Here is a 27720-nt window from a genome sequence, read left to right on the forward strand (position 1 = left end):
CCGTAAAGCATTGATTTGGCTCATGCGTGACAGTACTGGAGGATCCAGTTTACCATTACGTAAGACTTGTACTTATGACATCATTTACCTTGAGGGATATGACCACACAACCTACAACAGTGTTATGTATCTTCTGGGTTTACGAGTTGGAAAGGTTCTGGCAAATACTCTAGGAGAGAAAAAACTGGCTCACACGATCCAGACGGCTTTTAATGATGGAAAAGCTAAGATGGACGAAACCTTGTGGGACGACAAGGAAGGTTTTTATCACGCATGGTGGGACCATGAGAAAGGTTCACCTGATTGGCTAATGAGTGACTCCTTATATGGGCAGGTAGGCAGACGCTTAACTTTGTCTATTGATTTTTTATTTCACATTTAGACCATGTATCTGTCGTTGAGACGTTGAAGTTTACCGAGTCTCCACCATATCCATTATCAACCCTCAAACATACCCGTGCGCGGGCTGTCATGACCAATGTTATCATTCATGAAAATATTTCGATGTTTCTGATTGGCTTTAATCCCCTGGTCAATTCTTTAAAACCATCTGGCACTAACCAAATTTGGAAGATGCGAGGGTCCCGGATGTATGGATGCGATGGTCATATCAATTCTATGCGTGCTTTCCGTCCATATAATGGGTATATCGATGCAGATCTCAGAGGGTGCTATATATCCGCCACGATGGAACACCTTCATCGATCTGCATAATTCTTCATATCATTTCGGCAGGTTCTTCATGTAGTACAGGTAAAACGGTGTCTATACAGAAAGAACTTATAGGTTATATTCACCCTCTGCTGAAAACAAGGTTGGGATTGAAAGTCGGGTTATGAGTTTGCTTGTAGGAAATAACATCTCCGGAGGCAGCGTGGCCGAGTGGTCAAAGCGTCGGACTCGCAGTCCGGTGGTTCCGGGTTCGAGTCCTGCTCTGAACACTTGCTGGATTTATTCTCGGTTGTCTCGAGTTCAAATCCTCGGCCACGCTTGTAAATAGCCAACTGGTTGCCTCCTGCCAGTTTGGGTTTTAAATCCTGTTATGTTGTATTTGAATTATTTGTTTTCTAAGTATTTACTGATTGTAAAGCCCTTTGGATCACTAAGAGAAAGGCGCTATATGAGTGTATATTATTATTATTATTAGTAGTAGTAGTAGTAGTAGTAGTACTAGTATTATTATTATTATTATTATTATTATTATTATTATTATTATTATTATTATTATTATTATTATTATTATTACTAACTCTTTTATTTTAGGTTTGGGCGTACGCGTTGGGTCTTGGTAACCTGCTTGATCCTGATAAAATGAAAAGACATTTACGAAAAGAAAAAGAACTTAACGATACACCTTACGGCTTACGGGTACTCACTCAAGGTGCCACTGACCGCAAAATGCAAAAGAAAATGCTCAGGATGAATAAACAAAAGAGGAGCAAAAGAAAAATAAACGAGATAGACGCGGTAGCAAACCTGGACAGCTTCTTTACCGAGGTTTCTGGATTACAGAAAAAGACCTACATAGAAGACAAATCGCTGTACATAAAGAACCTGTCCGATAACAAAATTCCGAGAGCCAAAATTACTGTTCAGGCACATAACCTAACACGTGGAAATTTGGGCGGTGGAACTGCAGAAATGAAAACTCTGGTGAAATCTGTTGACAGGGAAATAAAAGTATCATTTGGAAATGAAGGGCCCCAGACTGCTAATGCAAACATATCCTCTGACAAGTCGAGGCGCTCAAGTGGCATAAATCAATTCGCTTCGGTAAAGCAAGAAACTTTGAATCACAAAAATTGCTCTGCTCTTGAGGAGGAGAGCAAGTTCAACTCTATCTGGATGGGCAGTGATTCAGACTGGACAACGCTTAACATTCACTTAGGAATGGACCCTTTTGAATCACTCAAGCAAGCGGAAAAAGCGTTGGATCACTACAGAACAAAACTGAACGACCTCTGGAACATTCATGGTTTAACCGCTGGACAAGGCTATGGTCTAGATGGTCAGCCGTGGTGTACATCTCATTACAGTTTTCATTTGGTCCTATGGCACATCCCTCTTGCTCTTTCTGGACAGCGGTATGACGCGGTGCGAAAGCAACTGACGTTTGAACCGAAACTAAGTGTTCCTTATGCTTTGCCATTTTTCACTCCTATCGCCAGTGGAATTGTTAAAGCAAGGATGTTCAACCATCGTGTTAAGTATACTGTTATTGTAACCTCCGGTAAACTTGATGTAAAGGTGTTGGCTGTATCAAAGAGTTTGCTTCCAAGAGGTAGAACTAAGTTGGGACAAGGGGGATATGTAAGTTGGGAAAGACAATAATTTTGTTATTTAGTCTCCACTGCAAGTCTTTTTGTAAAAAAAATCAATACAAGGGAAACTGAGAGAGAAGGGAGAAAATATGGCAGGAAAGTGAAATACGTCATTAGTAGTGAGCAAATACATTCGGTGACGGAAAACGTTGTCACTTGAAAATTATAAACTTTGCACGATGAGACTTATCTGAGTTATCTGAGGTGAGTCCATACTATACCATACTACAAACCACAGCATCAGCGCCTAAAACATACTCCTGTATCATCCGTTTACTGGCTTTATGCCTTAGTTATTTTCTCGATTATTGCACTTATGTAGCATGTCTTATGTTGGCAATGTGACCACGCTCCATAAGGACTTTTCGCCGTCAAAGTCGCCGCCTTGTCGTAAAAAAAACCATTGCATGTACCCTGTTGGAATGCGTCCACACGAGCAGCTCATGATAACGTACGCTTTTCTCGAGAGCATTTTGAATTTGTAATGTTTAATTCCTTTGGTCTCAACCCTCAAGGTTAACGTTTCAAGTGACAATGATTTCAGTTTTATTCCTTATAAAACGGAGCTACCAAATTCCCACCAGAGCCCAAACCCACTGAAACCTTCCACGCTATTATTTTAAGTACATCACCCTGCATAGTAACGAAATAAGAAAGCCCCGGTTATTCTTAAATAAATGTTTGGAGAAGTTATCAAGAGAGTTTCTCTGTTTCCCATAAAACAAATTGTAAAGAGATGATCTAGGTAGTTAAAGCATATTCATTGTCTTCATTTATTGATAATGCTTGTACATTTACGCTGATTATGCATAATAAAGTGAATTTTGACCTCCAATGTCAACTTGTACCATAACATAAATTTTTGTACTTAAAAATTACCTAAAATAATATTTACATTCCTAAAAATATAACTTCTATTTCTTCATTTTTTAAAAAATATTTATCGTCTGTGCTTAATAAGAAATCACTCAGACTGATAAAGCCTGTTGAAACTTAACTGAAAAAACTTTACTAATCAAGGTGTCGAACAGTGTAGATGGACGTGACTGTCAAAAACCATGAGCTGATAACTTTTCTATTTAATAATAACAATATTTTTACGTAAAGCAAGAAAAAATTACAGATAAGTATTTTGGATAAAAAATAAAAACTTGTCCTTTATATATGCCTGTACTTATGTAACACATTATTTTACTTTGCTCAAATCCCTAAGAGGGTTAGAATGTCATGATACTGCAAATAAATTGACGCGAGTTTTGTTTCTTTGGGAAAATCGACATCCAGATTCACATGAAAAAAATAAAGGAATTGAGTAACTCCACGGAAACGATACACGACAGAATAATACTTCTTGTAAAAAAATAAGGCATGCAACTTCCGCTTATTGCTCTCTTTGAATCTCGTGATTTCTAAAGAGGGATTCGAAACACCACATATTCCTTTAGAGGTAGGATTCTGTGTAAAATTTTCCAACAGAAGACATGTGATTTTTTTCCTTCTACAGCCAATGAGAACAAACCCCAAAATCTGTAGTCCACTACCCATGTTTACATAACCATTGCATGCATTGCGTGGTTGACAAGGCGTACTTAACATGATTTGCATGGAAAACCCAACCTCGGTCCAGTGGCTGCCAGGCAATCCAATCATTTCCACTCGTTCTAGTCTCTTTAGCTCATTTGGATATGCTCTGTAGCGGGTCGTTCTCCCACCGCATCAAATTTTCTGGTTCTATGTTTATGCACCAGATTTCCACCAGGCGCCGGGTATAGTTTGGGTGAATGGTAAGCACCCAAGTTTTATAAACATCTACGTAATAAAAAATTTAAAAAAGGGAATTTTAAGCCCTTCTAAAAATTTGGACATTAAACATCAAGCTTATGCCCCAAGATTGCTGATTTTTTTAATAACAAAAAAGCGCTATAATTGGCGAATGGACTGCGTTTGAAAACTGTCAACCTTCCATAACTAGCTCTAGTTACACAAATATCCTACAAATTCTCTGTGTGCCTGCACACAAGCCCAGGTAGCTTTCAACCCGGTGCACTGAAGTTTCACTGAAGTTCCCTAAGCAGTGACGAATAAGGGATCACTCAAGCGTCCGAGTCTCCAAATTTTGTCTCCCACAAAGAAACCACTTGTAACAGCCAGCTGCTCAAAGTTCAGTTGTAGCTTCAGTCATAGAAAACCGCCTAAGAAAAGAGCTAGGAGGAAACGCAACTTTCGGACCGCCATTGCGTACAAGTTGATCTGTGCTGCCCGTGGTTGAGTTCGTAGGTGACTGGCTTAATACAATCCCATCAATGTCACCTTCGTCGTCAGACCGATATACCTCCGTATTATCTTCATGTTTGACGAACCCATCTCTGTAAATCACGGAGGCGTCTGCGATCTCATAGTCGGTGTTTCCTTCATCGGAGTCTGAATCGGGCGGTGCTGGAGGTGGTCCGGTAGGTGGAGGTGGAAAGAACATGTTCTGGTCTATATCATCATATTCATCTGGGTCTTGCTCCTTCATCGCCGCCATTCTCGCGGCGTATCCAAAATTCACAAAATCCTTGATGTCCTTTTGAGAGCTTGTGTCACTTCCCTCAAGTGAGGTGCCGTCCTCAGCAGGTATGTGAACTATCACCTCTTGTGCTTCCTAAAACAAAAAAAAGAACGTGAAAATCAGAATTGGTAATTGTTATGTTTGAACTGAGTATGTATGTTACCTGAGCTCTTTCCACTTGGTTTGTTGCCATGGCACTATGATCAGGGTCGATGCTAAAGACAAGAAACACATCAGAGATTTTAGGTTAGACAAGGACGAGCTTTTTCAGTGAGCATCAAACAAGAATACCGAAGGTGGGAGAACACATTTTTGTATATTGTAATAATGGAAAATTTGACTACACATCTCGGCAGCATGGCGGGCCAGTATCTCAAGCATGCGCAGTGTACACATCTAGGCAACATGGCGGGCCAACGCCTTAAGCATGCGCAATGTACACATCTGGGCAGCATGGCGGGCCAGTACCTCAAGCATGCGCGGTGTTCTAGTATGATGGCTAATTCATGAACATGACCTGACAGCTGTTCGAAGCTGTCATCTGTCATGGCCAGGAGGTCTCTAATTGAACGCAGATCCGACTTTTTAACTCTGTGAGGTATTGGACATTACTTAAATTATCATTACATCCATAGAGAGGGGAAAAACACGATTGCCAACTTAACTGCGTACGGTGTACTTTGTGTCCGAATTACTATTACCTAGTCCTACCTTTTCCATAAACAAAAGAAAAACAACGCCAAACATTATCTCCGTGGGTGTTGCCACGTGACGTTAATTTACTACCTTATAAAAAAGCAAACACAGATGAACAATAAATAAGGCACCCTTTAGGCTGGATATTCCCTTGGGAGGTGACTGGACATACTATAGGTACCACATTTCAGTTCATTCATTGGAGATCCCATGACCCTTTCCTTCCTACCCAAGTTAACATTAAGCGCAAGGACGTAGATTTATGAACTTACTAAAATGGACTGTCGTTAAACGTCACTCGGGGATGCCTCTTTTTCTTAAAAGGACTTTGGCCTCTTTTCTTTCTCCTGCAAAACAGCAACAGGGAATTATTTGTCAGCGATGTGATAGTTCTGGACATGTAGTGAATTGTTGTGCAAATGCGCCAAGAACGTATCAATGTGGGTGAGACGATTGACCGAAGCCTATTTAGAAAAAAACTCCCGTTTATTGCCTCTTAAAAATCGGTCAAGGAACTAAAAGTAAGCATAAAAGAGGTTCCTAAAACAATTTAGTAGTTCAATTCCCAACAATCTCGACCTTACCTGCTTTTAAAGTGTCCAATATATCAATTCCATTTTCGAAAAATTGCATTAGAAATATTATATGGAGTAAGAACAAATAAAAATGACGATAATGAGTGAGGAAAACCGGATACCTTCACGAAAATTCCCAGGAGCAGGATTAAAGAACCAACAACTATCTCAACTCAGTGGCGGATCCAAGCCTCCCCTTATTTTAGGACCAAACTGAGGCCCGAAGGGCCGAAAATTTTTTTTGTTGAGACCCCCCCCTCCCCCCGACTTTTCTCGGGGTATGGATGACCCCCCCCCCCCCCCTCCTTATGTGAAGGCCTGGATCCGCCACATGCATACATACACTGCTGAAGTATAGCCTCTGAATTTGTGTTACATTGGACTACTAATATATGGGAATATTCCATAACACAAATATTCACTAACCGCATTAGCACAATGAGCATGATTATTGCCCCAACGCCAATAATAACACCCAGGCATATCAATGCTCCAGCCACCGCTGACAGCCCATCCTCATTTTCTGTGCGAGCCTCAATAGCAGAAGGCTCGGGGGACTGGTAACCTTGGATATTCCACTGTTTATAGGTAGTGTCCAAAATTTCCTTATTGTCTGAAAAGGATCTGAAGAAATATGAGGGAAATTATTTAGAATCAATTTATTTCAACTGGGAGACGATTGCACTCATCAAAATATACCGGCAATTTCATTAAAGGCACACTGGAAACCTGGAAGCCAAACATCCCAACGCAGAGGGAGCCTTCGTTTCAGTCTAGCACTTAGAAATAGGAGAAGTGCTAAACTCCACTGGGATGAAAGTTATCCATTCTAGGCCGTTTACGCGAGGATAGTAAGCAGTATCCATTTACACGACTAAGTGGGGAGAATCACTGAGAGAAAATTTACTTTTCCAACGAAACAACACGAATAAACGGTTATAATCGAAGCCCAGCCTTAAGCGAAAAGCCATGTTAATCAGCATAATCTTTTGGTAAGCATCCATCGATCCCGGAGATCCGTGGAGTAGTGCCGATGGAGTTCATATTTAAGAACAGTGTTTTCTGTCGCTGTGAAAACCAAGATAGGTATAAGAGACTCTTTCACAGTTTGGACAGGCCAGAGGACAATCTGAAACTGAACTGAAAGTCAGGAGGCCTGCTCTCCTTTTACTCCTTCTTTCCTCTGTTTGGTTAGCAACGTGTCCCCCAAACTTGTTAATTCCTATACTTTTAGTCCGGGAATTTTCCCAAGCTATCCTGACAAAATCTTTCCACACGGCCCAAATTGGTTGGAAATAGGAGCCAAGTTTTTCGATTCATAATTTATATAGAGTCTATATAGGATAATTACATTACGTGCACGCGCAGGAGTTTGCATACTACCTTATGACTTCATCGCCTGTCATCGCACGGTTACCACTGACCACGTGGAAGGTCACCAATGTTCTAGAACAGTTCAGAAAAGTATTAAAAAACTCGTGTCATGAATTAGAGTAAGGCGAAAGACCTGCAGGACCTTCAACCTAAGCCGATTATACAGGCCACTTGAAACGTGTAAATTGTAACTTGCAACTTGTAACTCGCACTTTGTCTTGAAATTTTTCATGCATGATGATGCTGCAATGCATGTAGTGCCATTTGAAACATAAGAATTATCTATGTGTTTTATAACTTGCAACCTGTAACTCGCGATGCAATGCAAGTTGGCGTTTGAGGTTAGATTATGTTCTGGAAAGAGCCGAATTATCTTCGTTATTTCTTTGTATTATTTATCGGGTTTTTCTAGCTCTTAACAGTGGATCACATCGTAGCTAGACAAGTCGTGCAAACTTTTCTTAATTGCTAGATCAAGTTTGCTTGTGAACAGAGTTGTTCCAAAAGTCACAGAGAAATTTCTGGGTGATCAATATATTTAATATATCAGTACCTTCAAGAGACTCAAGATCTTATTTGTAGTAAATACTCACACATTGTTTCCATTTTCTTGCTGTAAATACTTAATAAATGGCTTTCCTCCAGTTATAGCTTCAAGCATCCTACCAGTCAAGTAACAAATGGAAGTAAACGAAATGCGTATATAAATGGCGTCACTGCTAGACCTTAATAAACCGAGTAAAACTTGAAAGGGTATGATTCTTGTGAAAAGGCCAAATCCGACAAAATATGGAACTAGAGTTCGTAGACAGAAGAAAAGAACAGTCTCTTTGGAGATATACAACAAAATGCAGTTCTTAAATCCTTTTGCTCTACTCACTCTCTCATACTCTACCCTATTAAGACTCAGGTTTCTTCGCTTGTAAATAATTACTTGAATACTGAAGCTGCGCAAATGAAACTTTGCAGTCATTTTTCGATCCATCATCTTGGATGCTTATTTTCACAGAAAAGTGCCAAACTGAATGGTACGTGGATGAAAATCAGTAGCAAGACTCTGACATTATCTTATTTAAAACATTAATAACAAAAAAAAACCGTTATCCTATAAAATAAATAAAAAAATTTCACGGACACCTCGCTCACTCGAAACGTCATTAATTTTGCTTGGTATTAGCCAAATTGTCAACGTTTGAGCCATCTTCCTACTAGGTGCTGGCCTCTCAAATGGACCCTTGAATACTGCCTAGAAAACCACTAATAAACACTTTATAGTGCTTTGATTTTCTAATTTCTCTTACCACAGAAATTCTATTCTTTTGTTGATTATCGCTTGCACAGTTACACCAGCCTTCAAAATGACAGCATCCTGATCTCGGAGAACAAATATCTGTCGGAAAGTAGCATAAAAACCCGGCAAATAACAGTTAGCCTACCTTTGGTTTGAAAAAACCGGAGATCAGAAAAGCAATACACTGTGGAACCCCGTTAATGGACCCCGTTGAGCCATAATAAAATCTGGTCGTAATAACTAGATGGTCGATTTAACGGGGTGATCGTAAGGCGGGGTTCCACTGTGACATCATTTAGGACTTCCAGTTGTGTATCATGAGAAAGTGTCTGCGCTGAAAATTACTTTCTTGAGGAGGGACAGGCATTTGTTATTTATTTATCATGTTATAAAATGAAGTTACGAAACAATACATATTTACAACAACGGATCGAACATACAACTTTTAAATATACATGACAGTTCAATCTCGTTCCCAAGGCTCTCTCCTCTACTCGTCCACCGAAGCGAGGGAATGGTGAGGAGGGACAGGTGAAGGAGAACCCTGGGAGGGAACGTTGAAGAACTTACGTCCACTACAGCGTTATCTGTCGTTAATTTTTCCCCATCCGATGCGCTAACTTGTAATGTGAACTTTGACCCTTCTTTATCAGCTAATGAGGAGGTAACTCTCACGTGACCGGTATTTGGTTCCACGTGAAAAAGCTCTATGCCAACCCCACTGACAACTTGATAGGAAATGTTAGAGTTGAAATCAGAATCTACATCAGATGCCTGAAGAAACAGATGAATGAGTTATTTTATTACGAATAAAGGAAAGGGTCCGGGAGAAAGAAGAAAGTTAAAATTTTATTTTCTATAATTAATAATAAAAAAGCCAAAGAAGGGAGCAGTTGCTTGGTAAAACTTCGCGGTTTGGAAGTTTTGTTCATGGAATCAAAGGTGAATGTATGAGTTATTTGTCTTTCAGTGGTGGGAGGTTGAAACTATCATCAATGACTTTACTACGAGTATGAGACCGAGGATGTTCTGAAAATCAGCGTTAAAACTGTGAAAGGTTACCTTGACAGTCGCCACAAGCGAATAGTACGTCGTTTCTTTGTAAACACCTGGAATTAAAATTTCAGAGATAACACGAATAAATAAATAAACATAGCAGGCAATAATGCATCATGGTCACCCACGAGATAATCTGCCTCCTTAATCTGTTTCCACCAGCCGGTTTCAAGCAATAATTGAGCTGTTGTCTGATTTAATATATACTTTGCCACGGTTTCAAACCCTGGTCAGAGCAATAATCACAGACAACGCTGAGGAGATAGTGCAGCCAGGGTAATGGTAGAAAGACTTTCTTGCCTTCTCGGATAAACCGTAGGCCACGTGACTCAGAGCCCTTGCTCTTGCAAAAAATCTTTGGGATGTAAAAGAACTCACACACGCGCTGTTCGCAAAGATTAGGGGAGGTAGAAGCTAGCGGCTTGGTCTATCATTCCTGTGTGTGTGTATGTATATTTGTCTGTATTGCTTGAGCAGATCCACATCAGCTCGCCCTTTTATAACTTGCTTTATCAAACAAACGATGATGATGTTGATGATGATAATCATAAGGATGATGCCACACTATCAATTGTTATCACTGGTTTTACCGATGGATGTTTCATGCTGGTTTCTTCACTAGGAGGTGATTTGTGTTAACATCACTGTCACTACCACTGTAAAATACTGATTTTATTCTTGTTGTTTTCGTATATTAGGAATCTCCTACCTCCTATGTAGGATAAAGGTAATATCACTGGAGAGTGCTCGTTTTTATCGGTAATGCTCACAATAACAAAACCAATATCAGCACGGGGATGTTGTCCTCCATCCTGCGCCTTGATAACGAGCTAAAACACAGCAAAAAAAGAAGAAAAAAAAAACTGTTACTGGCATGGAATGTTCATAAAACAGACATCAAAGGAAAAATAGAGCCTGCATATAAATCCAATCCCTGGCTACGACTTTTTGAACCAAATCAACAAACAAAAGTATAGTTTGCTCGTGCTGGTTTGAACATAACTGAGTCGAACCTGACTGCCGGTTCATCTGCGGGTTATTTTTTTTTACCATAAGAATTGTCTTCCTGTACAATTGCAAAGAATTCTTGATGACACATTTTCTTTCTTAGATCACGCACGTCAATTTAAATTCATGTCTTGATTATTACAAAGTCGAGGCAACACTTTCCTTTGCTTTGAGTGGAAAAATACTGCTTACCATATACTCCTTTACTCCGGTGTCTCTGTCAAACTCTCCACTTGTGGTTATAACGCCTGTAGTATTATCGATGGAAAATTTGTTGGTCTCGCCCTCTACAATGTGATAAGTTATTTGCGCATTTGAGGTTGCATCGGAATCTGTAGCATTACACTGAGCGACAAACGAACCAAGTGAAGCATCCTGAAATAATAAAAGGGAGGAAACCTTAATGAAGTGTTATTTACTCCTTAGGCGCGCCAACAGTGATCAAAGAAAACATTCCCGGCAAATTTAATTTCGTAAAATCGTGAAGGACAAATAGTACCACGTGAAAGTGTGAAAAAAGAAGCTACATACTCAAAAAGGTTTATTTGAATAGTCAACCTAAGAGATCTCTACAACAAATTGAGAAGTTACGTTCAGTTTTCTCCGCTCTCTCAAGTTTGGTGGTCTTTGTTCCTGCCCGAGGTGAGGGTGGAGAGAAGCGGGCGAATTTTCCGGACAAAAGAAAACCGTGGACGAAAATTCTGCTGGTCGTCATCGTGTGATCTCATAAAAAGAGATCTAATCAGCTAAACAAATTGAAAAAACGACGAGAAGTCCAAAGACTACTGCAAAGCTGCTGATAACGTGTGTTTTTCAGCCAAGATAATGTTTAAAAAAGCTATAAATACACATTGTCATCAGGCTTGCAATAGTCTTTGGACTGTTCATTTCCCGGTAACGGAGTTCACCAAAGAGGCAACTCTACGTAAGATTGCTCTATAATTCACTCTGGTGGTAGTGGAATTAAGATGGCTCTGATTCAAAAAGTCGAAAAGTTGTATCATCCTTGGTAGACACAACGATAAATCAATTAACATACTATTCATATGGATGGATTCGATCAAGAACTTAATCAAACGTTTTAAACAGTGGAAAAAATTTATTGCAGCTTAAGAGGTTTTAGTTTATATATCTTACATTTAGCCAATTTTACATACGCCAAAAATACAAAACCAACAACGATTATCAATGTTAGTCAAATAAAAGATCTCACCTCTACAAGAGAAACACGCAAACTCCTCGGCTGAAACATCGGAGAGTTATCATTAACATCGATCACATGAACAGTGATGTTAGTGAAGGTTTGACTAGGAGGCTCCCCTAGATCTGAAGCTGATATGTTGAGTACATACTGGACAGCGGTCTCAAAATCAAGCTGTCTGGACAGTGCTAATATTCCTGACTGGTTATTGAGAACAAAGAAACCTAGTGGACAAATACAGCAGTAAAAACTGAAATGAAGAATGAAAAGGCATCGACTTCATTCTTGAGGACATTTTACTACGGCCGAGTACATAGTGACACACTGTTTCTACTTGGACAAGACCCTTCGTCAGGTCAGGTTCTGTTTAGTTGATTCAAATTGAAGTGGTCTTCATTACTTATAGAAGTCGACTTACATTATATCGCATTGTTTAGGCTTCAACGTTCATAAGTAATTTATAAGAATAGTGCAAAGGAAGGAAATGGTTAAATAATGAGGATCTATAATTTTACAAAACATGGCTGAAAAATTACTTTTCATTTTCTCGGGCTAAAAAATCATAAAAAGAATATGTAAAGAACGAACAGATCTAATGAACATTTTTGAGGCCGATTTAGAAGCTCGTTCTTAGTAAAACAATTGAACTCTAACGGCTTAAAAGTGTTCTGTCGGAGCTTAGACCGACAATATAAAGAGAGATCTTAAGAATCTATAAGTTGGAAATCTTTTAAAATAGCTCTAGCAAGTGATTACAAAACGTCTCCCTCTTAACAAAGTGGACATCTAGGGTTGTCCTCTAGGCTGTCAAACAGCACGTATTTTTGCGTAGGTAATCAAGAACACTAGCCCGGTCAGAAGTTGCACGGGGTGCTTAGAAAAAACCTATTACGCAGGCTACCTATTTCCTACCGTTCTTCAATCATTTTCTTTGACTCTTTATTTTGATAATTTCGGAGGTTTCAAGTGAGGAGACTGTACGGCGTTGGGTGGAATTCCACGATGGAACCCCATGGGACTGTCTTGGGAACACTGCGCTGATATGGCTGTGCGCATGCGTGAGGTACAGGCCAGGCTTGGTGTTCGTGTGCCCATGGCTTTAAGTTTGTCACAAAGTTTTGCAGGTACTGGCTTAAAACATTCCCATAGCGCAACAGGACTTAAATCTGACCCAGTCTTACAAACAACTTCAAAATAGCAATGTCGAGCAAACCACTTTAAGGTGGACACGGAGTGCTAGCGGGTGCCAACAATTTCCAAAATCTTACAAGTAAAGAGGGAGTTGTATTTTCTTTTACCTTGTTCATTTCCGCTTATTATCTCGTACAAAACTGTTCCATTCAGCCCAGCATCACGGTCAGTTGCTGTTAACGTAAGAATATCGGTCCCCGCTGAGGTATCTTCTCTCACGTTCACAGAAGCTTGGCCTTGGAACTCGGGCGTGTTATCGTTTGTGTCCAACACGCTGACGACAATCTAAGAAATTAACAAAAAAGCGAAGCGAATGACCAAAAGAGTAAAACGGAGAAAATCAGCCAATTCTTATCTTTAAAAAGTAGGCAAAATTACTTTTTGATTTCTTATGTAGGGATCGAAGCACTATTGAACGTCTCGAAATTTATAAACGTTTTTTTTTAAAGCGTTTTTTTTTTCTTTTTAAATGTTCTGACGCTATTAAAACGCTCAATAGATAATAAAAAAATAAGGATAATGATAATAATAAAAATAGTAATAATAATAATAATAATAATAATAATGATAATGACTGAATAGAGATGATGATGATGATGATCAGGATTATAAATGCCTCGGCGGAAACTGTAGCCTCGGCGAAAGCTCAGGCTTTCTTTAGGAAGCGGCTGCAACAAGAAGCCTGTGGTACGGATCTTCTGCAAACTGAAGCGCGAGCTAGCGCTCCATCGGCGCTCCGACTCTAGCAGTAGCCACAGCCCTGAGCAGAAAAGCGTGTCATAAAGCTCTCATTAAAGAGATGTTAATGATCTCGTTAAATGAGGAAATGTTAGTTTCCCGGCCCCAGGTAAGGATCACGCTTGAAAATATGCAGACCCTTTCCTTTGAAACATTTTGTTCAATTAAGTTGAAAAACGCGCGACCACATGGAGATCATTTTAGGAGAAGTTGAAAATGAAGTTGATGAAACATACCCTTGCAAATCCTCTGTTAATTCCATTACTAAGAAGCTCGATAATCACAATATGCTGAGCGCGCTGTTCTCTATCCAATGCCCGAGATCCAACTCTGAGTTCCTTTGATGTCTGGTTTATGCTGAACTTATTTATCTCATCACCTTGAACAATCTCGAACACTGGATCTGACACGTTAAAGTATTGCTCCACAGACTGCAATATAATAAGATAATAGTCGAGTAACTGATTGGGTCGAGGAATGAAATACACATTTTCAAAGTTCAGTTTGGTGCTCAAGAAGAAACCATACCTCTAAGTCATAGATTACAGTGTTTGCTTTGTTCTCCTGGACCGAGACTTCAAATGTTCGGTTAGGCATCGCGCCTGCATGGATTACGACCAGCGCAAATGCAGGAGAATGAGTCGTTGTTTTGGCCTACGAGACGCAAAATAAAAACAAGTTAATTCTCAACGGTGACGGATTAAGATCTTTAAGTAAGTGAGTGGGAAGCATTTATCTAGTCCCTAAATATTTTTTCCTGGCCTTAAAGATAAGAATTGAAAGTTTAACCATATTACAAGCTTTAAAAAACAAATGATGCACTCTAAAAATTGACAAACCAAGCAAGCTATGCCATGGAAAACTCGGATTTTTTCATGACAGAGATTTAGAGTGACTTTCAGACAGTAAACGTCAGCTTCAGGTTTATAGTTCCTAAAATTACGGAACGAAGGGATAAAAACTGTCAGAAAAATCGGCAAGAAATTATTTGTGTAGATATAATGAACATAAAGTCGGTTCGGTAAGGTGCTACAAATTGACGTTTGCTGTTTGTCACAAACATGATTCTAAATGTTTTCCTTTAGATGAATTAATTAATTGATTAATTAATTAATCGATTAATTTATGAAAGCTTATTATTCCAATTATTCTTACTTACAGTTACAATCAGGCGATAAGAGGTTCGCGTGAGGTTTTTATTCACTGTAATTATTCCTGTCAAATTATTGATTAAGAACGACTGTTCGGGATCACTTGCTGCAAGATAACACAGGAAAAAAGTTTCTTCAAATAAATAACCAGCGATTGTAACATAAACTGGAAAGAAGATCGTGATTTCATAAAGACCTAGGCGCTGTTCCCATCGGCGCATGGATGGTAGCTCCAATGCTAGGGGCAGGGCATAGGGGGTCTTATTACCTGGGGCCAGTTTCTCAAATGTCCCTATAATTAACAGGGCTGGGAAGTTGGTATTGTTTAGATTCAAAATCGAGGTTTCAGTAGTTTTACAATTAACATGACAAACTATCAGTTAAAAAAAATGTACTAGTTTAGCTAGGACCCGCACTTTTATTCTTCAGATTTTATTGCAAACTTGCGAACAACACAAAAACCATACGGACCAACCTGGGTAGATTTCGTAAGAGACAGGCGCCTTCTCTGTGTCTAGATCCTCAGCATGCACTTTGACTACTTCAAGCCCCTTGGGAAATAATAGATATCAAGAAAATTAAGTATAATGCCATTATATTTCCCCTGTTTCAGGAGATTCACCACCAAGTCAAGGATAACAAGTGTTTCGATACAGTTTTTGGGAGACCATACCGATGTTTTTCAATCACTTCAAAAGTGATATTATCCTTGTCCGATGGCTACAAAAATTTCACCAGTGATTGACTATGAATTAAAGTTTGTCAAAATGCAGTTTTTAGTAAAATCAATATCACCATGACAACAATAAACAAAAAATTTGAAACCGATACAAATGAATTTTATTGCATAATTTGAATGTAAAACATTGACAACATTTACATTGAAATGCACTAGCTATGGATGTATGTATGCTGGGCATTGATTTGGAAAAATTAGCATAACGTCAAAACAGTGAATATTGTAACGCGGATTTTTGGCCGGTTCGTAGGCTAGGTTTGTCTTGAAATTTCAAGGTGTTATAGTAAATCAATCTTAAAGAAAGTTTCAGATATTATTATGTTCATCATGAAGATTATGTGATGAAGTTTAAAAAGAATTCTGTCGACCGTTTTAGAGATACAGAATTTTTTTACTTCTCACGGAGGGTATTTGCTAAACACCACACTGTAAGTTCCTGGTGTCGGATTTTCAGTAGCAGGTCCCGATCGCGCAAAATCCTGATTTCATCGATTTCAAAGTTTTTTGTTTTTTGGTTATCATAGTCATACCGATTTTACTAAAACCTGCTCAGCATTTTGAAAAACTTCAATTCATAGTCAATCACTCGTGAAAAGTTTGAAGCGATCGGATAAGGACAAAATCACTTTCAAGGCGATTGAAAAACATCGGTATGGTTCCCGAAAAACGATATCCGTTCGAAACACCTTATTAAGGACACTAAGGAGGCCATAGGAAGTGTCCGTATGAAGCGGTTTGAATTTCTAGCAAATGTTAGCGTTAGGGATAAGGAAAACTGTCCGTAATAAGGGGTGAGCGGGTGTCAGTAAGGCGAGATTCGACTGTATGATCTAATTTGTCACAGACAATCATGGTACTGAGTTTTAGCCTTAAAATTCTGTTCATTTCTATCAGAAACCCACAATAAAACTTTAAAAATCATGCTTTTTTATGTCTACCTCTTTTTCTAAGTTTTCTAACCATGTTCCGTGGACTGAATTGAAATCAAGAAGTGCATAAACTTAACTTTTTTTAACAACTAAACTTTAAAGTTGCATTGATTCTGAAGCCCCTACCTCAGGCGTGTTGACGTCCGCTAAAACTTCATATAAATACTTTGAAAATCTTGCTGGCAAGTCATCTCCATCAGTAACCGTAATGGTTACTATCGTCCAGTTTTGATTGCCGTCTCCATATGTATCCTACAAATGTAATAGCAAGACCTATTGTCCAGGAGATAACAATTCTGAAGGAATAATACTTTAGTTTCAGTAATACATTAATTAATTAGCTAATTATAAACTTTATCTTTTTTAAGATTGGTCTAAAGTTCAATTTCATATTCTTCACAGTTATTCACACTATTATCATTTGTTTGAATCAAATGTCACACTTAGCTTGCGAGCACTGCAAAGTAAGAAAATAACTATACGTCATTGGCCAGAGTGTCACTGACACCTTTCTCGTCGATTAGCGATTGGTCATTAGTTACTTGCGGAAGTGCTGGTAAATTTAAGGGAAGGCCATTTTTTTGGGGGGGACCAAATTTGAGGAAGGCTAACATTTTTAATGATTTAGTTTATTAGTTTTAGTCACTCCCTGATCTTGCGAAAAGTGTGCGCGCCGGTCAGTTTTTTTTTTTTTTTTACAGTATTCTGTATTTTTGCATTTATTTTCCCATACAGATAAATTACTTGATTACAATTACAAAAAAGATACAAAAACGTAGAAATTAATGCTGAGGAGGCCTAAAGGAAACTATAAAGTTTATGTTGATTAGGCCTCCTCAATTTCAATTTTTCAAAAATGAAATAAAAATTACGGTTACGGACGCAGTTATTATCAAAAGAAAACTACAAATGTTGAATATTAAACACTTTTTCCAACATTTTATTCAAAATGTAATAATTATTATTACAAATAAATGCCTAAGTGCTTTTTTAAAGGAGAAAGGAAAGGAGTTGACGATGTGGGTGTTTAAGGTGTTATAATATTTAAAAGGTCCTTGATAAAAGATGAAAGGGGGGAAATTGTTTGATTCGAGTACGACAGAAAGGTAATCGAATTATCCATAAGAGTTTCGCGTATTATACGAATGGCCATGTTTAGTATATTAGAATGTTTCAGTTCAACTTACCGTTGCTGTTACGTTCAGATAGTAAATTTTATTTGAGCTTTCAAAATCTAGCTGCTTTTTTAAAGATATCTGTCCGTTTGTAGGGTCGATTTCAAACGCCTCGCCCTGTAAGATAGAAACGTAATGTAAGACTTTCAGAATAAACATCAGGAGAACGACGCACTGATTAAATAGCATGCAACAAACTCTGCGATGAGTAGAGACGTTGCGAAAATAAGACGCCCAGTCTCCGCCCGTTTTTGGCATCAGTTTTTCACGATCCCTGCACATTACTTTCTGGAACCTGGAACAGGCTGTAATTAGAGAGATCAATGTAAAAGGACTGTGCGGATGTTCAGAAAAAGAAATTTTCAAAAAAAGAACTGATTGCTATTAGAGGCAACTCTGTTCATATTACCAAGTTGCCTGCGAGTGGAAGCCGGGGAAACATTTCAAATGACTTGCTCCCCAAAAACAATTCACATCGCGCTGTAGAACTGATGCTCTCTAAGAGCTACAACCCATCCCGGTTTAATTAGCAACCTGCCTGAAACTGAAACTTTAACAGTAAACTGCAGCCTATTTTTTAATATTTTCCAGGAAATCCATGATAGTCGGCAGTTAAGCTAGTATTTCCCTCTCCCTGCTTCCTACCGAATACCACAGGCTGCTCCCTACTTTAGGATTTATTTGTCTCTTAACTTACCGTATTTCCTCCAGCAATCCCATAAGACACGACACCAAAGTGATTATCCGTGTCTCTGTCACTGGCTGACACGGTTAACACTACTTCTCCAAGTTTTGTAATCTGAAATTTAGCAAAAGAAATAATACCTTTCAGCGTGTTTCACCTACGCTTTTGCCCGCCTCTCAGATGACAGGGGTATCGCGAAAACAAGCCAAGCGAAATAAGACGCGCATGATCTGGGCAGCGGGAGTTGGCGGGAGTTAAAGAAGGAGACCGCCTCCTCTCTCTCCATCCTCCCTTCAATTTTCTTGCCGTAGGAATATTTAGGAGTAAGGATAGAAGTCACTGAGTATGGACATACAAATCAACAACAACAGCAGCAAAGTAGCAGAAACACTAGAGGCAGGGCAGACACAGATTATATGTATTTACATAATATTATCTACATCGTTCTATTCATACACATATAAGATAACTGATGGTTGGAAGAGAAAAAAGTAAAAAAAAAAAAGCCAGTAGTTTCCGATCAAGAAATCGGAGCTTAACAATAACGTCTGCACAGTAGCTGAATTAACACCCGCATACAAATAGTTACAAATAGATGAGAGAAAAAGTAGAACCCATGAAATATTTAAACTTCGTAAGGAATTCCAGAGTAGCTTCGGTTGTGATCTGGGTAGGTGTGACCTAGTTGTCCTTAGATAAGCTGCAACTATTGTAAGATTAAGCGCAAATTAGAGTTTCGTCGCTCATTTTGCGATTCAAACACTCGCACAAAAAAATCGACTTAATATAGAAGGAAGCAACATTCCTAAAATGATTAAATCTGAAAAAAATAGTAACCTCGCGTCTGCTTACCTCGGAAACATTGACGTCATAAGGTGAGTTTTCAAACTGAGGATAATTGTCATTAACGTCTAAAACAGTGACAAAAATTTGCTTTGTACCCTGTGGAAAACACGACAATAGTCCAAATTATAAGTGTCGTCTTTGTTATTTGCATTCAAAACTGAAATTGAAAACAAATTTTTATTGGGCAAGTAACACGCTGATATCCTTTACGGCAAAGATAAACAATAAATGACCTTCAGTTAAACATCTCTATTAAGAAAAGATTTAGATGATATTTACAAATTTGGTGGGGTCTGCTTTTATGGGCCAACAATCTGAGTTTTCGTAAGCACTGTATTACTGTGTTCATTCCTAATGAACTGAAACCCATGCATGAAATAAAATACTTTAGAATCTGCTTTGGTGGTGAGGCACGTTAAACCGTTAGCCTTGTCTCCTTCACTCTCCTTTCATCACAGGCATCCCAAGCTCACGTTACGAGTGTGGAACAGACCTTGTCAAGGTTTTGGAAGCCATCTTGACGAGCAGGAAACCGCGCGAGAAATTACAGTGTTTATATAAGAATCTAATGTCGAATAATTCCTGTAAAACGGCTGTTCTAAAATAAATATATACACCTTATTCGATGGTTTAGCATATAACACGTGCAGATATTTTGCGAGTTGCGTGTTATTTTTCCGAGCCCCGCAGGGGCGAGGAAAAATACCAGCAATGAGCAAAATGTCCCCTCGTATTATATGCTAAACCATGGAATAAGAGGTTTATTATTCCACTACAAAAAAAATTATCTGGCAATTAGCTTCTATTTTTTGGTAAGAGTATTCAGAGACATCCTGATTCTGTCTGTGAGAATGACGTTAACAATTAGCAAAATGTTCGCGCGTATTATATGCCAAACCATTGAATGAGAGGTTAATTATTTTACTGCAAAAGAAAATGGTATTTTGGCTTCTATTTTCTAATGAGAGTATCCAAAACATCCTGATTCTGTCAGCCACAGTTGCTCCTTTTGCATCCGCCGGTATTCGCCCTGTTGTAAACCGGTTAAACCAGGACACTACGGTGTATTACAGCCTCGTATTTTACTTGTTCTCTTGACCTTATATGGTAAAATGACATAATAGTGGAATAATAATAACCTGTAAACTAATGCTTCACTGATAATTAACGATTCTACTGAAAAAATTTGAGGGCGTTACATGCAGCTGCATGAGATAGAACTACTTTTTAAAATTTTCTATACATTTGCCTGAAAAAATTTTTCTTCCAGTCGACTAACATTTCCCGAGAAAAATTGAAGCCAAATATATGGAAAATCTAACGCAAGCGTCCTGAGAAATTTAAGCACAGTTACAGCCCCAAAAATTTGTTCGTAGAATCCTCTCTCGATCCATAAGGACGGGTAGGAGGGAACTCTGAGAAGAGTGGAAGAAGTTAACCCGGTGGGGTGGTGCTGGGTGGATTACAGTAGCTTAGTAAGCCCTCAAATGGACCAATAGCGGCTGCCAATGGCGCCTTTTCATGCTGTTGTCGGAGCCTACTGCTAACAAATAATGATTTAGATATATAATGAAAAGAGGACCCGTCTGTTGTCCGTTTCTGAGCCGCGACATATTTCATTCATTCATTTCATGTATAAAGTGCAGGAGTAAGACGTTTTATTTAGTAATAGTTTTTACTGTGAAGTGTGAGAGAAAATAACTATCCCAACTTATAAATTCGCCTATTCACCTCCCATGTTGTGGTCTAAAATGACCAAAAATGACGACAAGAAATCCCCGCTTTTAAAAATAACTTGGCAACAACGCTTTTACCTGAACGGGGTCCCCGCTTTTACGAGCTCTTGCGTTAAATTTCAAAAGGCCTCCAGATTCCTGCCAGAGAAAAATACATTTTTTTTCAAGAAAAAAAGAACTAAGAAAAAAGTATAAGGCAGTTCACTCTTGGAGAACCGATTAGATACAGCTAGTTAGTAATCTAGAATTTCACGGATTTTGGGTATGTATACTGTGTATACTTTGGTGAATAATTGGGCAATAGTTCCATAGCTTGAGTAAGTGAAAAAGTTCTGCAGCAGTAGCTGAGGCTGGTATAAGACAATAAATTATTTAACGAAGGTGAATGGGGTTTCCGTTGCAGTTATGCAAAGAGAGCAAACGTAGTTATGAAACAGGATTGAAAGCGTGTTGACAACAATATAAGACTTTTGTTAAAAATCTACTGCAATGCGAAATAATGATAGTGCCTAGGCTTTTAAGGAGTTTAAGAAACATTCGCTTCTGTGAGATTTAGTCGCAACATCGCTAATACCCAAAAAAAAGTTTTATGTTTTTTTATATGTTATGGATGTACCTCTCTATCCAGAGCTTTTGCGACTGTAATAACACCAGTTGTGTTGTTTATATGAAACCAGTTCACATCGTTTTGGTTTGGAGATGCTCCCGGCTCGAGAAAATAATGCACACCGACGTGAGGTCCTGAAACTTGTACCGTTGTCACAATAGTACCTTAAAAAAACGAATGAAAGATAACTGAGATAGATTCTAGATGAATCACAAACCTAAAGGAGGACTTTAGGTTTATAAGTTGAAACAAAAAACACATATTAATTGTAAAAGAAAACGATTTCTGTTTAGCCAGTGACCCATGGCCAGGAGACTCGGAAAAAAAGAGTTTCCGCTTCACCCAAAAGAAACCGAACCTGAAACCAACTAGTGCAAAATGGTGACAATATTACTTGCTTTATATTTATGTTAATTTAAAGACCCAGTACCTAGCCAGTAAGATCGGTAAAAGGTCGGATGCACATAGTTACAGCATGCACAAGGCATGATTACAATCTCCCTTTTGTAAAACTGCTACCGCTCAGCGTTCCTTCTGTCCTTTTTTAATCGTTCAATAGATATTTGGAACTCCCTTTGCTTAAACTCTAGAAACGGTGAATTGTAATGAATGATTTTAGCTTAGTTTTTTTTATGAATTAAGCTAATTATTATTCCTTTGGGAGATATATAGAGGATATTACACGGTGGCGAGGAGATATGAATTTTATGTTCGAGTGGCAAGAACAATATCTCACGAGTGAGCAAAGCGAACGAGTGAGATATTGTTCTTGCCACGAGAACATAAAATTCATATCTTCGAGCCAACGTGTAATGTTCTTTTTATTATATGGAGAAACCAATTCAACAAAAGCAAAAGGCGGGAATCGTGACGTCATTGAACGATACGACACTCACAAAGGTGACATACGGAAAATACGCCACTCGGGTCCCGGATGAAGTGGCGTATGGAATCTACGAGTGGTTTAGTTCCCAGTAAAACACTCTCCTTCATATAATAAAATGAAGTATTGTTGTTGTTACCCAATTACCCTGGCTCATTTCCATGCAAACGCAATTGAGGCAAACGGTGAGATGCCCATGTGGTATAGGAGATAATATTAGGGATCTTTATATTAAGATCCGACGACGGCGACGGCAACGAGAACGGTAAAAAGGGTAATAGGTTTCAAACCAACAACTCCGTACGTGCAGCACACTTTTTTTCTACATTTCTTTGCCGTAACAGAAGGACTACGACGTGAAAATGCCTAACTTTACGTTTCATGGAGAAAGTAAACAAGCCACGACAAAATTTTCTTTCTCTTTCTGAACTTGGATATGGTTCTTAGGAATTCAACTACAGGAGAGTTCGCCTACAATTGACAAAGTAAGCTCGTTGGAATAAACGCGATGAAGGTTCGAAGAACGCGAATTCACTTTTTAAACGACGTTTTCGCTGCTGTCTTCGTCCTCGGATCTTTAGGTCCATAATAATGTGTGAGTGATTTATCAAGAAAATCCACCACTTTTGTTAGGTTCCCTGTGTGCGTGTGTTTCATAATCTCGATACACAAGTATCACCTGTCATACTTTTGGACCCACTGCCTTAAAAAAAACACGATAATTATAACAGTGGCAATTTAAAACTACTTTAGGTACTGTGTACTGCGCCCCAAAACGGTAATATACCCGGCCCTCATTTCTTTATATTGAAGTCTCCTGCAAGAAACCCAAGGTTTCTGCAGTGGTTTCAGTGCTCGAACTTAACGGTCGTCCACTCGTCCAAAACGAGTAAAAATTGCCCAAAACGAGTAGGTTTTTTTGCCACTAGTCCTGTGGACGAGTAAAGTTACAGTACCCCGATAAATAATTGCTTTTGTATCTTGCTGAAAGGGGCTAAAAGTGTCAAAGCAGATAAAGAATTTCTGAAAGCGAATGCTTCGAAAACGTCGAGCAAAAATCGCTAGGCGTTTCTGGCCTGGCAGGTAAGAGTCTGGGTTCTACGCTGAGATTAAATGGATTGTGGGATTCAATATGGCGGCTTCCCGCGTTTGCCAAATGATCGATGTTGATTGAATCTCTATTTTCTTTCAAAACACAACTTCTTGAAATGTCCAAACGAAAAAAAGTTCAATGCTCACTGAGTTCTTTCTTCGGAGGAAAGCAAAATCAAGAAAGCAACACAACACCAGCACCGCCTGCTGCAACTCCGATAAAGAAAACACGTTGATGGTGGTTGAGATTTGTCTGGCAATGGCAGTGTCCTCATCTTGCTGTGAAAGGGGATTCTCTTGTATGGGGCGACTCAAATCAGAGTATCGAAACTCACTTGATGTTGAAACTGTTGACATGCTCATGAACATCTGCCTCAATGGTTCAAGTCCCGAGGACTTTACAGCTGAAAGGGCAATTTTGCATTGGAACCAGGCATCACAAAGAATGCGAAGGCCTTGCTTAAAGGATTGATGACCTAACTTAAGCCTAAGACAGCAATGAAGTTGATAAAACTGCTGCTATTCTATTTATGTTGCAACTATGGCCTGTAACTGGGAAGAATTATAATTGTAATACACTTATCATTGTTGCTATGTATCACTAAAAAGATACATGTAAATTGTTGTGTTTATTTGATCATAGTGTGGCATTTACATGTTTTTACCTACACACACAAATTAAATACGTGCAAAAAAAAATGTAAAGGGTGACCAGTAACTTTGCTCCTGGGACCAGTAAATTCTTAGCCTACTGGTCCAGTGGAAGACCAGAGCTAAAAGTTAAGTTCGAGCACTGGGTTTTTCAAGCCTTAGTTTACATAACTTTAACATTAGCTTGATTAGTCACCAAAGAGTACTGGGGCCCACTCTTCTACTGGGGTACGAGCTGGGTGTACCCATCTGCGCAGGCGATAACTTGAAAAAAAAAATAGTGTGTTGGCACTGGTGAAGAACGGCTAACGCTCGGAACGTAACTTATCGTAGCAAACTGACGTAATCGACTCACTGATGAAACAGTTTATTTTGTGTGCAAACGCAGGTCTTAGCAATAGTAATTCTTACCAGGGGGGCTAGTTTCGTTCAGCGTCGGGGTTAACGGTATAAACTCGTCATTAAAGGAAACTCCTGTGAAGAAAGAACACGAGACAGTTACGTTTGTGATTTATAAAAAATACAGCCAAAAAGTCTCGATCCTTTTTATTATTTTCTCATTACTTTTTTCACTTATATCAAGCTGTCTTTCAGCTACTTTATGTACGATTTTATGGATATATTCGAACTCAGCTTCTGTGGAAAAGTGCCACCAAAACTAATTTAAGTCCACATATCTGTCGGTTTTCATAGGCCGCAGGTAATTTCAGTTTAACAATACTGCTCTTCGTTAATAAGCAATTAATGAGTGAGGCTGAGTAGGATATGAAGAATTAAGCAGATGGAGGAGGGTGTTATCTACAGAGGCCGAAGGCCAAGGTAGATAACACCCCCCGAGATGGCTTAATTCTTCATATCCTACGAAAGCCGGATTCATTAATTGCTTTATTATTCATTCAAAATCATTCCTAGTTTAAAAACATAGCTAAAACAAGCTTACCTGCATCGATGTTAAGTTTATCTTCGATAGTGTACGTTTAGGTTTTTCCAGCTCAGCAAATATTCTCCAAATAGCAGATGCCGAGTTGTCTTCTTGCTGTTTTTGCTGTGTTTTTAGGCATTAGATCGCCTAGTTCCAGCTGTAGTTCTTGCTCTTGAAACGAGTGAAGTGTCCGCCATTTTAGTTTTTACAACGAAAACAACTCAACCTCGTCCCCAGGTCTTCTCGGTTAACGGTGCAATAACCTGTAGAAGGCTGCATTTTTGACGTCATTTCCTCGTTAAACACAAAATTCTTCCAAATTTGGTCATCAGTAAATGGTTATGGTGAATTATGCGGGTGCTTTTAACCAATCAGAATTGGGGAAATATTTTGAATGAATAATAATCCAGGATCAGATAATGCGACGCAGACAAAACGGAGTCTGTCATGATGAAAGCGGATTCTTGGTGCCTGCGAACCGTTACTGTTCCGATCCAGGCCTCAGGGTTCCGATTTCGACATAGCACTAGAAAAGATGAGGGTAATCTTTCGAAGCAGTAAGTGTGTATCTCATTGCTGCTAAGTGTTATGACGACCATGTCTTAAAATTCGTGATAAAAAAAAACCATTGAACAGGTTTAACCTTGTTGAAAGTTATTAAACAGTATTTTACTGTTGTTTAGAAGACTATACCGGCCCAAAGTCGGTACTAAGACATACAATTTGAAAGAAAATTTAGATTTACAACTGAAATTCGCTTGGAGCACATACAATGCGAATAAGTCCAAATTGGTATTATAACTGGACTCTGTTTGTAATTTACAAAATGAATCCACCGTACGCTGCAAATGCAGGTGTAGTATTTACAGTCTTTCTTTCTTCTTCCTTTGAAAAACTCCGTTTATGCAATTCATCAGAAGAACTCAGTCTCAGGATTAATTCCATTGATTTCTCTAAGCTCAAGAACAGTGTTTTAAAAGGACGAATAGAATTGAACTTCCAAGTCCTAACATCTTATAAGCTCAACTGATATATGAGTAATAGCGGTTAAGCTCTTCCATCAATTATTTAGTGTGCGGAAGTTAATGGTGGGAATTTAGTACAGCTCATTCGTCATAAGGTATGCAGCAACTTGACCAACCAATGCGAGAAAATATAAATTGAATAATCCTCTAACAATTGTTCTTTAGTTTCTGACATTTTGTACATTATCATTCATCTTATTAAGTGATATTTAATCAATCGGTAGGGGAAAAAACCTAGCAACAGTGCTAGATCTTCCGGCCTTTAATGCCTCTCTTTAATATCTCTAGGTGAAGAGAGCATATTCAAGACCTTCATTCAAGTACTTCGGTTTAACCACGCTGAATGGAAATAAAAAACATCACAATATATTATGGAAATATAATTGAACAACAATAAAAAGTACTATCGATTTTCACTTCTCAAAAAAACCTTGGTTACTGTTAATGTTTCTCCAGAGTACACAAACTCAGTATGTACTCGTGAAATACGCAACTCAATTAACACAATACAGTGAAACCAGTTTTAGTTAAGGATCGATATACGGTTTGCCGTCACAGTGAATCGATGAGGATAATTTCGTAATATAGCATAAACAGAGAATTTGAGTAAAACTGTTGCAATACTGACATATTGCTTACTGAAACATTTATACAACTCTGGAAAGTCAGTGCAGGCGTACTCAATGTACAAAAGTTTTTAAAACACGAGTCGTAAAGATAAATGCATGAGCTTTTTGTTTTATGCTGAGTTGGTTTATTAACTTACCTTTGACAAAGCTTGCCATACAGGCTAATGAAAGCAAAAGTAGATTCCACTTCATGGCACTGACCCATGCAATGGCATCAAAGATGGCGCTTGAAGCGAGAATAATCCTGATAAGTAAATTAATCGATCGTCGTTTTACAAGCCAAGACGAACGTCTTAATCTTCATCGACCGCAGCAGGAGAAAAACATCTTTTTCTACGGATGAATTTTACATGATGGTTGAATTATTTAAACTTGATGATCACTGCTGAATGCTAATTTTGACTTGTTGCCGAGTGAGTGCTGTAATCTAGAAGCAGACGTAACGGCGGCTATACATAGTCTATATACGTGATCATCGACCCAAAATGAAATGAATAGCCGACAGGTTTAGGCTTGTGTTTTCGCACACTACATCGAAGATTATGCAAATCGTTGGTGGTTCTGCATGATCGCGAGAGCAAAACTCGTTTGCGTTGCAAATATATCGTTAATGGCTCTCCAGGGCGACACTAGCCAAATTGACATCAG

At 38.7% G+C, this 27720-nt stretch overlaps 2 protein-coding genes across 3 annotated transcripts in view; one reads left to right on the forward strand and one right to left on the reverse strand.

The window, feature by feature from the left end:
* Nucleotides 1-2529, forward strand: part of LOC140926441 (uncharacterized) — a 23001-nt gene extending 20472 nt beyond the window's left edge. Inside the window, exons 11-12 of the mRNA XM_073376181.1 lie at nt 1-334; nt 1264-2529. The exon at nt 1-334 is cut by the window's left edge and continues 62 nt beyond it. Coding sequence (XP_073232282.1) covers nt 1-334; nt 1264-2331 — 1402 coding nt within the window. The 3' untranslated portion in view covers nt 2332-2529. The remainder of the gene's footprint in view (nt 335-1263) is intronic.
* Nucleotides 2530-3082: 553 nt separating this feature from the next.
* Nucleotides 3083-27720, reverse strand: LOC140929109 (protocadherin Fat 1-like). 2 transcript variants are annotated; one of them, XM_073378968.1, is made up of 25 exons: nt 27210-27720; nt 24908-24970; nt 21880-22034; nt 21342-21401; nt 19534-19623; nt 18694-18795; nt 18009-18113; nt 16948-17073; nt 15629-15704; nt 15162-15259; nt 14531-14656; nt 14239-14433; nt 13372-13549; nt 12086-12297; nt 11065-11247; nt 10574-10694; nt 9871-9917; nt 9379-9582; nt 8819-8907; nt 8111-8179; nt 7527-7589; nt 6570-6767; nt 5841-5915; nt 5036-5087; nt 3084-4965 (listed from the first exon to the last, which is right to left on the reverse strand). In XM_073378968.1, the coding sequence occupies exons 1-25, from the start codon at nt 27262-27264 to the stop codon at nt 4477-4479; spliced, it is 3231 nt and encodes a 1076-aa protein (XP_073235069.1). In that variant the 5' UTR covers nt 27265-27720; the 3' UTR covers nt 3084-4476. The 2 variants fall into 2 exon arrangements, with proteins under 2 accessions (XP_073235070.1, XP_073235069.1); XM_073378969.1 differs by lacking the exon at nt 7527-7589 and having other exon boundaries at nt 3083-4965.

The sequence above is a fragment of the Porites lutea genome, chromosome 2 (genome assembly GCF_958299795.1).
Source record: "Porites lutea chromosome 2, jaPorLute2.1, whole genome shotgun sequence".
NCBI classification, from domain to species: domain Eukaryota; kingdom Metazoa; phylum Cnidaria; class Anthozoa; order Scleractinia; family Poritidae; genus Porites; species Porites lutea.